At 40.8% G+C, this 14,380-nt stretch overlaps 1 protein-coding gene across 5 annotated transcripts in view; it reads left to right on the forward strand.

The window, feature by feature from the left end:
* The window catches only part of PIEZO2 (piezo type mechanosensitive ion channel component 2), a 465,998-nt gene that overhangs the window by 434,656 nt on the left and 16,962 nt on the right, over positions 1–14,380 (forward strand). For all 5 annotated transcript variants that reach the window (XM_073631329.1, XM_073631330.1, XM_073631332.1 and 2 more), the window contains 7 exons: positions 809–956; positions 4,160–4,374; positions 4,475–4,633; positions 6,159–6,306; positions 7,941–8,129; positions 10,968–11,054; positions 13,270–13,442. In XM_073631329.1, coding sequence (XP_073487430.1) covers positions 809–956; positions 4,160–4,374; positions 4,475–4,633; positions 6,159–6,306; positions 7,941–8,129; positions 10,968–11,054; positions 13,270–13,442 — 1,119 coding nt within the window. The remainder of the gene's footprint in view (positions 1–808; positions 957–4,159; positions 4,375–4,474; positions 4,634–6,158; positions 6,307–7,940; positions 8,130–10,967; positions 11,055–13,269; positions 13,443–14,380) is intronic.

A 14,380-nucleotide genomic window follows, 5' to 3' on the forward strand; every position in this document is an offset into this window, starting at 1 on the left:
TTCAGTGGGACGAGCTCCACTGCTACAACTATACATGTACCAAAGCGCTGTTTCATCTTCTCAAATCATGTACTCTGGAGATGACCACCTTTGAGAGCCATCAGAAGATCCGGGGGAACACCTGACTTATATATCAGTGGTTGTCTGCATTGATGCCCTTACCTTTGGTATACATCACCACAAGCCTCTTTGACTCATTGGGCGTATGCCCTTTTGGGTCCAAGTGTTCTGGTAAGCCTTCATCTAATTGGTGGTGGATTCTCTAATTGCAACTTCACAAATTGTTCTCACTCCTGGTGCCATGAGGATGTTATAAATTTTGGTTCATATTTTTTGGACTCACTACACATTGGGTTCCCTTTATTCGTGAATTCAGGCTTCTCTTGTTTTTTATGCACATTATCAGTGTGAATTTATTCATTAATGTTTTTTTCCACACAAAAATTTGTTTTGAGTTTCACATGAACACTTATGGTCACAGTTTATTCTGAGATGTGTTTTTAGCGCTGCACATTTATTTAATTAACCAATCAGCTTTCACCAAAGGCAGCAAGAAATCTGATTTGTTCCTACGAGTAACAGCTCTGAGCTTGCTCCAGTTTTTGCTTATCAGCTCTATTAAGACTTTAGAAAGTGTGTTTTCTTTTTGCAAACAACCTTCACTTTTAATCATAGTTCAGTGTAACAATACATAATATATTTCAGAACAAGCTGTACATGTTTTACATCTACAAAGCAACTGAGAACAGAGCAGCAAAAGACTATGTACTCTTAACTGATAATGGGCTATATCTGCGTTTTCTTTCAGAGTCCTTCAAATATACTTGCCAATCCGACAGTTCTTCTACAATCTCATTCATCCAGACTACAGTGCTGTGACAGATGTCTATGTGTTAATGTTCCTGGCAGACACAGTAGACTTCATCATTATTGTGTTTGGCTTCTGGGCATTTGGAGTAAGTTATTATACTAAACAAGGTGCCAAATTTGTTCTGGTAGAAGGCAAATTAATAACATATTGTGCAAGATACATTACACATTTTAATATGTGTTAATTCCACTTGGAAATGTCAGATAATACTAATTTTGTTAAAGGAATAAATAAAACAACAAACGATTAAGGTGCCTATAGACTTTAGATGTCAGTCTGATTATTTTATGGCTGGATTAGGTGATGGTATAATGTCTATAGGGCACCTTCACAATGTTTTTTTGGGGGGTGGGATTTACGGGATCAGAAAGGGTTACTAAGCCTTAACCAAACATTGCTTTCTCTGGGAGGTTTTGCTGCCCCTGCCCTACATCTATGCCTAAATAGGGTAGATAGTGTGGAAGAAGTGCTCTTGTTTATGGAAGAAGCCACACTTTTTTTACATCAACAGATGATCAGCTATAGATGCATGTCTGGCTGCATTCCAGTGTTTGTGGCCAATTTTAGACCTATACAGGTTTAAAATGTTGGTTGAAATAAAGCAAAAGACACCTCACATTTGGATATCTTAAGTGACACCCAGTTTAATAAAGAGGATACAAACTTAATAAGTACACCTGTGCTCCCTTTACAATAATAAAATTATATTTTTTTATTTCTTTCCCCAACTGCTGTCTATAGATAGTGATTAAAATGCCATTTATTCAAAATGTGCTTAAAAACAACTTGCGAATCATCCAAATTAGGTGATGACCTTTAAAGTGTTATGGTATCACACTCCACACTCTAAAAAAAACGCTGTAAATAGCACCTCTCCTCTGGTGCTTCAGTCCCAAAATGCATACTCACCAGATCAAAATGACTACTTATTTATTACAGGTACTTATATAGCGCCAATTTACGCAGTGCTTTACACATATTTTGTACATTCATATCAGTCACTACCCTCAAGGAGCTTACAGTCTAAGGTTCCTAACTCACATTCATACATACACATACTAGGGCCAATTTAGGCAATGCTCTGCACCACAAGCCCACATCTTTTGAAACCTATTAGAGTCTATGGCTCTAATCGGGTGCTTCAAAAATTCACCCCCGCTGCTGTAATTCAGGTGCCCAGCGTCCTGAGAGGGGCCAGATGCCTGAATAGGGGATAGCAGCGGCGACCATGGATGGTTTCATGCTATGCATAAATCTATCCATTAGTCATATAGGGGGTGGCGTGGAGAGAGAGTGCCCCTAATGGATAGGCCGCCACTGTTCATTAATATGTTTTTTAAGGTACCATGTACAGACGGAAAATCAATTTAAGTGCATAGCACAATTATATTTTATGTATGTTTATACACTATGTATATATAGTATCTTACAATAGTGAATACACCCCTCACATTTTTGTAAATATTTTATTATATCTTTTCATGTGACAACACTGAAGAAATTACACTTTGCTACAATATAAAGTAGTGAGTGTACAGCTTGTATACCAGTGTTAATTTGCTGTCCCCTCAAAATAACTTGAGCATCTGTGGGGCATCCTCCAACGGAAGTTGGAGGAGCGCAAGATCTCTAACATCCAACAGCTCTGTGATGCCGTCATGGAGGAGTGGAAGAGGACTCCAGTGGCAACCTGTGAAGCTCTGGTGAACTCCATGCCGAAGAGGGTTAAGGCAGTGCTGGAAAATAATGGTTGCCACACAAAATATTGGGACTTTGGGCCCTATTTGGACATTTTTACTCACTTTTGTTGCCAGTGGTTTAGACATTAATGGCTGTGTGTTGAGTTATTTTGAGGGGAAATTTACACTGTTATACAAACTGTACACTCACTACTTTACATTGTAGCAAAGTGTCATTTCTTCAGTGTTGTCACATGAAAAGATATAATAAAATATTTATAAAAATGTGAGGGGTGTACTCATTTTGTGAGATACTGTATATTTTTGACACATATTGGTCATATAGCATCCCTCTTTGGAGTGCTTGCACTTATTTAATTACTAAAGCTGGTATGCCTGATGTAGGAGGGTATGAAAAGTAGAGTTGTTATAACTGGCCCAAGCCCTTATGCACAGAAAATACTGCTTCATTGCTCCTCACTGTGCAGCTCCTCCAATACAGTGTACAATTTACAGTTAATATAAAGAAAACTGGGACAAAACTATAACTCTTTATTCATATTTCATAAGCTGCTCTCTTTGTTATTGAATAGGTAAACCAGCCAGGTAAGGAAATGTGAGGTGTCAAAAGTGAGTAAGATAACAATAGTTGCCTGGCTGTCATTTTGCACTGCTTGGTGAACCATGAGCCCAGTACAAACAAGGTACAATACTACACTTAATCTGCATACTACACTGCATTTCTAAACCCATAAGCAAAAATGTAATATACTGCAGCTTACTAGTCCTTAGATGTAGTGACTGCATTAATTCTCCTTTTTATGAGACTTTTTCACCTGGTAATCCTATGAATAGCACACTTCCTGTTCCTGGCTGTGTATGTTTACTCCTGCACTGTAGCTATAGAGGCAGCCATGATTGTCACCCAGGTTGGTCTACAAAGATGTTTGCCTTTGTTTATCTCCATTACAGGGGGTTTGATAGGACTAGTAGTTTATATTCGAAAAATAAGATAAAAAGGGAAGGAAAAAAGGAAGGGGAATCGGATCATCTATGGGATGCTTAATGTAACCACCACATCTAAGGACTGGTGAGATGCAATTTATTACACTTTTGTTCTTGGGTTTAAATATCCTTTAATACAAAGGTTCTTAACCTTTTCCATGATTGCAGACAACCCATTTGCTTGTCCAATATGCTTTTGTTTTTGTGCAATTAAAACATTGAATCTAGGTACAATTACTGACAGGGTTACTGGCATGTTATCTGACACATCAAGATAACTTCTCTACTTTGAATTCAGATTTTAAAATACAAAGAATCCTATTTAATTTTTTTAAATTATTCATCACTCAGATCCAATACCCCATCATTTCGTTCCCAAACCCTCAAGGTTAAGAACCCTGCACTATGTAGTGAATCCAGAGGATAAAAATGAAAACCAGGGAAATAAAAAAACTTCCTTAAGCTGGCAATGGTAGCACCTGCATTTCTACAAAGCTAGGTTCATTCAAAGCAACACTACAAAGACTAGAGATATTGATAACCTAAAAAGTCATGTGAATACTGCAGTTCCTCAGTAAGTATCTAATCTTGTTTATGCTCTCAGAAACACTCAGCAGCAGCAGACATCACTTCATCATTGTCAGAAGACCAGGTCCCGGAGGCATTCTTAGTGATGGTGTTGATCCAGTTTGGTACCATGGTTGTGGATCGCGCGCTCTATCTTAGAAAAACTGTTATGGGAAAAGTAATTTTCCAAGTCATCCTGGTATTTGGAATACATTTTTGGATGTTTTTCATTTTGCCAGGCGTAACAGAAAGGTATCTATAAAAAATATATCCTGGCTAATCAATAGTTGCAATACAATTGTCATATGATGTTAATGGGGCAATAATCCTGTTTGTCTTTGGTATTATACAGGAAGTTTAGCCAGAACATTGTTGCCCAACTGTGGTATTTTGTGAAGTGTATCTACTTTGGACTTTCCGCATATCAAATCCGTTGTGGATATCCTACACGTGTGCTTGGGAACTTCTTGACAAAGAGCTACAATTATGTCAATCTGTTCCTTTTCCAAGGGTAAGTGTCAGTACATGAGTTGCAATCTTCACTTCATTATCACCACGTTTGTCTGTACATACATGCCAGCTATTTTTTGGCAACAATTGTAATGATATGCAGTTACCCATAGTGAGTAACACATAGTGAGTAACACATAGCATTGCACAAAACTGAAAAAAAGGATGCTTTCTGATTATTTGATTTATGGGTTACTTAGGTTGCTCTGTGACTTAAAGGTGAGATCAAACAGGCAATTTTTAAAACATTTGTGACAGATTGAATATCAATCCACCCAACTAACCTGTTCTCTCTCCACAATCTTCTCTGTTTGCTAATGACAAGTGTCCCAGTGTGTGTGCTTTATAAATAAAATGCCACTGTATACCTGATTTTAGAACGCCGCTCGGCACTCACGTGCCCGGCCCCGCTGACGTCAGTGCTGAGAGGTGTTCTGAAATCAGGTATATAGGGGCATTTTATTTATAAAGCACAGACACTGGGACACTTGTCATTCGCAAACAGGGACATCTGTGTGAAAATTTAAGAGTAATTTTAGCAGCAGGAGGGGGGCGGGCACTTGTAAGAGCTGACAGGCAGGGAGGGTGGGGGAGAGAATGGGGGAGAGAGGACAGAGGAGAGCTGCGGATTACAGAGGCACATAAACTGACCACAGTGTCAAGGCTCAGCAGCCATAATAACCTGTGGTCAGTTTACAGAGGGGAGGGCAGAACCAGGCAGGATCAGCCAGGCATTTCAGGGGATACAGGGGGCCAAATTACACAGCACAAGCACTGTGCTGCATAACATTCTTAAAAGGAACAGGATCAATAATTTTTTTTAGGGTAACAAACACTTTACACGTTTCTCTGACTTGCTGTTCCAGGTTTAATTTGTACAAAGGCAAATCTGCCATGTGTGATGTGGCAGATTTACTTCCTTGCTTTAAGGAAGCAAGGATTTTAGCCATATTTTTATACATGTGTGCAGAATGGGCCAAAATCTAGTGTAGGTACTTGAATTTGACTTTGTATCAACCTCTTAAAATCTTTGTATATCAGAGCTCAAAATGAGATGGAGAAAAAGCAATGGCAGCCAGTTTTGCTTTAGTGCACATGTTCTAACAAGGAACATGCTGATGGGAGTGAAAGAGTTATTAGCTCATCAACTGACTGCTTCTTCTCTGTCCAAGGAAAGGTTGGGAGAAGGACCTAGTTGAATCATATAACAGCAGTGGAGAAAAGGAAAGGTCTCCACTGGCTGTGCTGTCTAGCTGGGTTGTGTATATTTTAGGAATGAATGGCAGAAATACAAATCCAATGCAAGTAATATAGCTCCTATGTAATTCTTCTGTGCATGTAGCTGTTTGCTTGAAGTTCAGCTTCAATAGAACGTAAAATTTAACCCAGCATACACACATGAAGTAACATCATATATGTCCAGTTTTACAAAGGATTAACAAGAAGAGATACATTTCCACGCAGACTTTTCTGCAAGGCAAGTAGAACTTTCAATGGCTCTAGTGATATGTGATGTCTTTCCACAGGTTTCGTTTGGTGCCATTTTTAACTGAGCTACGAGCTGTCATGGATTGGGTATGGACTGACACCACACTCAGCCTTTCCAGCTGGATCTGTGTAGAAGATATTTATGCTCATATATTTATACTAAAATGTTGGCGAGAATCTGAAAAGGTAATGAATGTCTTGTCATTCCATTATACAATATAAAAATAAATAGGATTGTGTCATAGAACATTATTAGCTAAAGGAAAATAAAACGTACAATTCTTCTTGATGTATTTGACTTTAATTTTGTCTTTAACATTCTTAGCTGCTAACAAAAAGTTCAGAATGCAGCTGATGTGTTTGTTTTAAGTATTTAAAATGAACCCATCAGACTAGAAGTATGTGTCCACTCTTGGGGGACAGGTCACATCTGTGCATTGCAGTATCACACAAGTGCTGGAGCATTGGAGTGCCATTCAAAATGTACAGCAAAACAACACATTGCACTGTGTTCCATAGATTTTCGTGCAACACACTAGTGTTGGCAGGCCCATTCACACTGTTGTGGTCATGGGACATTCTACATAAATATTTATGCTACCATAATTAGTGTGTGCTGTAAATTGCCTCCAGTATTGTTCCTGATTCTTTTTGCTGGAGGCTGCCATTTTGCTAAAGCCCAGAGCCTTGGAACAGCAGTAATTCTTTAGAGTGTCAGCAGATCAGCCTCTACAAATTCAGCACAGTGCCTAAAAATAGAGAGCAACTGAGCATGTGCAGAGCAGGGTGAGATGGTGTATTACTGGATTTTAAACAGAATAGGCACTTATTTTTAATGTTTTACATAGCTATACCTGCAAAAAAGGCCAGCATGAAGTGATCTAACAGGACTAAATTTTCTGACTAAAGTTCCACTTTAATACTTACGTATGTTAACATGGAGTGTTAAGGTATGTAAGTATTAAAGTGGAACTTTAGTCATTTGAATGGGCATGAAATACACAGACTAAACTAAAAAAGTGGACATGCCTACAGTTTTTCAATGCAGCACATCACAAAGTACAGTGCTGTGTTACTATGTGTTGCGGTGCACTACATTGGCAAGGTGACTTGGGGTACCATTAACCCCTAACAAATAAGTGCAGTGACAAAAGAGTGAGCTTTAACACCCACATGCTGCACATTTGTGTCACTGGGCAGCCTATGTTTCTGTGCTGAGATCTCGCTAAGTGACAGCCAATCACATTGGTCATGTGATCAGTTGATCTTTCCCCCCTCACCCCCATCCCCGGCATTCAAAACTTTTAAAAATGATGCCGTGGGTAAGCAGAAAATGGTTAGCAATGAATGGTTCTGCCTTGTATTGCAGTAATATACGCAATAACGCACACATTACGCACTGCAACTGTGTATATTTCTTGCTTATGTATAATAGCAGTCCGGAAAGCTAAAAACACTTCTCTCACCATATTTGAAAACCTGTAAAAATATTTTGAAATTGCTGTAAGGCTCGGTTCACACTAGGGGCGGCACTACTTGCAGGTCGCCTCACCGAGGCGACCTGCACACGACATCCACGGCGACTTGCAAAACGACTTCTGTATAGAAGTCTATGCAAGTCGCCTCAAGTTGCCCCAAAAGAAGTACAGGAACCTTTTCTAAGTCGGAGCGACTTGCGTCGCTCCTATCAGAATGGTTCCATTGTACAGAACGGGAGGCGACTTGTCAGGCGACTAGGTCGTCTGACAAGTCGCCCCTGTGTGAACCGGCACTTAGGGTGTTATGCGTGTATTTTAACATTTGCAATTGTTCTTCCTTAGAGATATCCTCAGCCCCGTGGTCAGAAAAAGAAAAAAGTTGTGAAATATGGAATGGGCGGCATGATTGTGGTTCTTCTGATTTGTATTGTCTGGTTCCCTCTATTGTTCATGTCTTTAATAAAGTCAGTTGCTGGAGTCACAAACAAGCCCCTGGATGTCTCCATCAAAATCACCTTGGGAGGATATCAAGTAAGGCTTATCAGTGATATTGTTTTAAAATTACCTTTACAGCTACGGTATAATGTTGCTAAAAATAATGCCTGCAAAGTGCCCTGAAAGAGCCGCTGCTGTTTCTCCAATGTGAAAGCCCCAAGAGCTTTTCACACTGGAGCGTTGCGCTAGCAGGACAGTGAAAAAAGTCCTGCTAGCAGCATCTTTGGAGCAGTGAATGAGCGGTGTACACCGCTCCTAAACCGCTCCTGCCCATTGAAATCAATTGGGCAGCGCGGCTATACCACCGGCATAGCGCTGCCGCAGCAGCGCTTTGCGGTAGTTTTAACCCTTTCTCGGCCACTAACGGGGGGGGGTAAAAGTTCCCCGCTAATAGCGCCGCAAAATTGACGGTAAAGCGTTGCTAAGAATAGCGGCACTTTACTGTCAACACACACACCGCCCCAGTGTGAAAGGGGCCTTAAAGAAAAGTTATAGCATATTGTTGTAGTGTTGCCAGTGGTCTCCTTGCAGCCGATATTTCCACATGCCATGCCTTGTTTTGCTCTGTGTATATAGAGGCAGCCATCTTGGTAGAGCTTTGGTAAGACTCCACCAGCAAGGAGAACAGTGAGCAGCAAAGTAGTGACAATCACCAAATCTTACTCCAAATCTCCTGAGACTTTCAGTCAGAGAAAGCAGTGATCTCATACCTCAGATACATTATACACCTATGAGACTGTAGACACAGGAGTACCTATGCACCCTCACAGAAATTGCACTTTTTAGGAGAAATTCAAGACAAAAGGGTACTGCTTAGGCATAAATAAAACTTCTAGATATTTCCTATGATATAGCAAATTGGGAAAGTGAATGTTAACTTTGCAGAGTGAATGTTAGCAAATAAGGAGAACTTGTGTTCACTTTGAATACCCAATCATGTACAATGGAAAAATTAGCAAGTCTGATTGAAGACAGTTTCATCAAATTTATTGCTCTCGGGTGAACAAACATTTTGCAAAGTCTACTTCTTTAGCTGTAGCAAATCTACCACAATGAGTCAGCTGATCACATTGTAAGAAAGAGCATTAAAGTGAGATTACTGGTATCTCCTTAAACATGTAATAAACTCCTGATGTCTCCTTAAAGAAGACCTGTCAACTGCACTATGCTATCACATAGGGCCTTTTCAGCCCCTGTACAGCTAAGCTACCCTTTGTTTGCAGTACATCACCACAAACTGGTATGGTTATGTATAGTGCAGCAAAGCAATGCATATTTATTTCCCATGTTGCCATAGCTGCTATTAAGGTTAGGCAATCCCCTTTATTTAAAATATCAGATAGACCTAAATTGAGAGTCTGAGGTTCTGTAAATAGAGGTATTAGGGGGCTTGAGGATTCTGCAGGACAAAGCGGGCTGCACCATCAAGTGTCAGGGCATCTCTGTCTTCTCTCTCTATCGAATTGGCAGTTCTATACACCCACAGCATGCAGAGGAGTTAGTTGAGAGACTAACAAAGCCTGCCTTTTTCTGCTTTCTCCTAGGCGGAGAGCAGCCAGTTGTCTTTAACTGAAGATAATGCACCTTCTTCTTCCTACTTCTTGTTTGCTACTCTTATTCAACTCATGGAACTAACTCCCTTTGCCACAACATTTACACAGATAAACCCCATCATCCAAATTGCAACTGCCTACTGCAGGGTGTAACGGAACGTCCCACACTCCGCTTGTGTGCTTCTGTCAGTATACCACTTCCTCCCAGTCTGGATATAGATATCAGATATTCCAACCGCTCATAAGCACAAAACAAGACGAGACTTGCTTAGCTGCTAACATGGACTCATTTATTAGAGCCAGAATACAAGTCTTTTTATACAGTAGAAGAGGAGGTCCCCCCTCCTGCTCATATTACTCTAACAATACACCTGTAACCTAATTAACCTAATTAACATGAGCTAGTTTACTAAATCATTTACCCAGACTAGATGACTCAGAGACATGACCTTTAGGACACAGACTTGTGGTCACCGAGCTTCACACAGTAGTATATAAACAATAGCAGGAGCTAATCACAATTAACAATACAAACAACAATGAGTTGAATACTCTTAGAAGCTGTGGTAAGCCAGACTAGACTTATTTACAATCAACACATTATAGCAGACAAGACAGGTAGTTGGAGTTGATGATATTAGCATCTCCTCACAGTATGTGTCCCAACAGTATGAACCAGTCACTATTTCTAATATGGCAAATACAGGGTCCCCAGAGTCTGTGTGTCCTGGGGGACAAGGACCCGAATCCAAAGTAACAACACCTCAAGGGTCCCCCAAATGCCAGGGCCCATAATTTGTAGGCAAGAGGCTGGCATTCAGTCCCCTCCAAAAGCCTCTGTCCCGGGTGTGTCTGTCACACAGGGTATCTCTCTTTTTTGACAGTACCTTGTCTGAATAGACTTTAGTGGGATTTGATTTTGAGTTTTGTGGATGTTAAGCAGGATTAGACAGATTTTCGTATCCCTTTAGCCCATGTACACCACCTCAGAGTTGTAATAGGCATGTCCAACTGGTAATAGGCTCCAGAGAAAGGTTCCCCAAAACAGCTGGTCTGGCAAACAAAATCCTTTCCAGGCTTGTCCTGCCTGCTTCCTCCCATGCAAATTGAACTGCTGGATAATGAGTAATGGGTGCTAATGATAATTATACATCACATTTAATTTGTTTTTGAGTAAACTAGTTACTGCTCCTAAACAGGGAATATGTCTGAAACAGGTTGTAGATGTGATAAGAAATTTGAATTGCTTTTGTATTGTTTATTGTTTTACACATTGTAAGTAAAACATGTCACACATTCATGAACTGTATTTTCCCTCCAGCCTATTTTTACCATGAGCGCTCAACAAAACCAGCTAATAGATATGACAGAGGGCATGTACAACAGATTTAAAAAAGACCGAGACACTGTAAGTATAGAAACCTTATAACCAGATTTGTGCTTGAAGTCCTCCCATAAGCTGCTCACTCTACATATTGCCATTATTTCTTGAATTGACTCATAATGAATTCATTATTAAGAACACTGACATTAACCCATTGCTATCAAACAGGGCAACAAGGCTTCTGCGCTTTTGAATTAGCATTAAAAAATACGTTGATCACGCACTAATCATAATCCAGCAAGTCCAGTAGGGTGTGGGCTTTCTTCTCAATAGAAGTTGATATTTTTTAATTGACTTCTGTCGAAGGGACATGTATTTTTTCTTCAATGAGCAGCTACGGCCACTACTCGGTGTATTCTGAAAGCAGAGGGTGCTGGGTTCAGGTAGATGGATGAATCGGTTTGCTTTTTTTTCATTGATTTGCTGTCGGAATACAATGCCCCAGCAGGGGGGATTCCTCTATCCATTTCATTTGTGTGGATGGAGGCTGAGGCCTGAACGAATAAGAACTAACCATGTATGGCCAGCTTAAGAAATAGAAGAATAAGTTCTTGTTATCTATGAGGCTGTATGTCACGTAGCATCCTGGTACTGCTAAAGAATACACTTTATGACTGCATAAGATTAGCCTTATGTCCTGTACACACGTGTGTGATAGGACCTTGTTGTCGGAAATTCCAACCGTGTGTGGCCTCGATCACACATTTTCCATCGGATTTTCCAACACACAAAGTTTGAGAGCAGGCTATAAAATTTTCCGACAACAATATCCGTTGTCGGAAATTCCGATCGTGTGTACACAAATCCGACGCACAAAGTGCCACGCATGCTCAGAATAAATAAAGAGATGAAAGCTATTGGCTACTGTCCCATTTATAGTCCCGACATACGTGTTTTACTTCACTGCGTTCAGAATGATCGGATTTTCCAACAACTTTGTGTGACCGTGTGCATGCAAGACAAGTTTGAGCCAACACCCGTCTGAAAAAATCCTAGGATTTTGTTGTGGGAATGTCCGATCAATGTCCGACCGTGTCTATGGGGCAATAGTATATTGTGCTCCTCTCCATAGTAGCAACAATGATATGCTGTAAATGATTAGGGAGCATTGTGGCTCTCCTTCTGTATAATTTATTATAACTTCTATCGTATGTAGGAACAGAGACAGGGCTTTTTTTCTGGTGGAACATGCTGTAACGCCAGAGACACTGGGAGCAAAGGCTGCTGGTGCACTGGAGTGATCATAAGGTGGAGCGGGTGAGCAGGAGATAGAGCTGAACTCTGGCTGCAGCCTGAGAGAGCAGAAGGCGGACTGAATTGCACTCCACTCCCCCTCTCCCTGCAGGCCGGAAGCTTGTTTTGGTGCACCTGTGCCAGTAAAGTCGCTATCGCTGTATAGCAATGTTGTAGAGCAAAATGGAAGTTTTTGGGCTATCTCTTTACTGGATTTGGGCTGTCTCTTTGCTGGACTGGGATGTCTCTTTGTTGGATTGGGCTGTCTCTTTGCTGGATTTGCACTGTCTCTGCTGTGTTTGGGCTGTCTTTTTGCTGGACTTGGCTGTCTCTTTGCTGGACTGGGCTGTCTCTTTGTTGGATTGGGCTGTCTCTTTGCTGGATATGGGGTCATCTCTTTACTGGATATGGGGCCGTCTCTTTACTGGATATGGGACCATCATTTTGCTGGATATGGGGCCGTCTCTTAGCTGGATATTGGGCTATCTCTTTGCGGGATATGGCACTGTCTCCTTGTGGGATATGGGCCTGTTGAAATCATCTGGAAGTGCCTCTGAGCTTACTTTGGTAAGTGTTGGATATTTCTAATGTTTTGTGCATTTTATTATGTTGCTTTTTATTTAAAGAGTCCACACAAATTTCTTGCATAGCCCCCTAAATTATACTTGGCTACCTGTTCTCTAAAGGGGGCGGTGCTAGGAGGTGTGTATGGGTGGCGGCAAGGGGCAGTCCTGGAGGGAGGTCCTATGGGTGGGTAGGGGGCAGAGACAGATGTGGCCTAGGGGAGGGTGATGAGTTCCTGCACCTTTTCTCTGAGAAGAAAAGCCCTGAACTGAGCAATACATTAATAGGCAGTACAGCATAAATTGTGACAACTTTTAGTTTTTCTCAATGCCTCTAAACATTTCCCATTTGTGTGTTGTTGAGTTCTGTTTTATGATGAGGCTTAAATTAGTGCAAATAAAAATATGCTTCTGCCTATTGTAACACAGAGTTATTCTTTCAGTCTGCTCTACAGTTCTTGGAAGCATATGGATCAGAAGACATCATTATTGCAGAACTAGAAGGAAATTCTAATTCTCTATGGACCATTAGCCCTCCGAGCAGAGACATGATGATAGAAAGCATTGCAGATTTAACTCATGAATTCACATTGGTTATTTCCTGGACTATTCATAGGTATGGATATGTGTCAAAATTCTTCTGCAACTGTCAGCAACATCAAATTAAAACTCAACATTTTTATGCAGTACTGATAAATTTGAAATAATATATAAGGTGTCAGAAATAAATTTTGTTAAAGGAGAAGTCCAGCCTGAGCTTGTTTAGCTGGGCTTCTCCTATGGGTTACAGGAGTGCAATTCGTTCTGCACTCCTGTGACCCATTTTCAGCAGAGAGGGGTCTGAAGTCCTCTCTCTGCTGGCATCACTGGAATCAGTCCGCGTCATCCCAACTTAGGCTGTCTGGATCCGCCAGGTGCCTGGACTGACACCCTGCTCAGCCTCTCAGCGAGCCACTGAGAGACTGAGATGGCCGCTCCCCACCCCTCCAGTGAGCATGGGGGGGTCAGAGCTGAGAGCTGCTGACTGACAGGCAGCAGCTCACTGCTCGGGGATCTGTGAGGACCGAGCCAACGGCGATGTTCGATCGCTCAGTTCTCAGTGCAGAGGCGGCGGGGGACAGATGCAGCATCGGACCGATGCTGCATCCACCTAGGTAAGTATGATTATGCAAAAAAAAAAAAATTCCCATTCTTCTCTTTTAAGTATAAACTTATCTACCTGAAGTGTTGCTTAAGCTGGCCATACACCATACAATTTTCTTATTCAATTTTCTTTAGATTTACCTTCAACTGTATAGTGCAAAGGCCTGCCTGACTGCATACAAATTAAAAATGTTTAGGTTTGACCTCATATTATATGGTTTTGGTAAATCTAAAGGAAAATTGTACAAGACAATTGTGTAGTGTATTGCCAGCCTTAGAGTATTTTTTTAAATAAATATATTTGGCAGTAAATACAGTAAAGAATAAACAAATCTAAAGCTGAAAAAAAGCAAAGAAAAAACAGAAAACAGATTTCTCCAGCTACACAAAGGAGGTGGATGGAGGAATCCC

The sequence above is a fragment of the Aquarana catesbeiana genome, linkage group LG05, assembly GCF_042186555.1.
Source record: "Aquarana catesbeiana isolate 2022-GZ linkage group LG05, ASM4218655v1, whole genome shotgun sequence".
Classification (NCBI taxonomy): domain Eukaryota; kingdom Metazoa; phylum Chordata; class Amphibia; order Anura; family Ranidae; genus Aquarana; species Aquarana catesbeiana.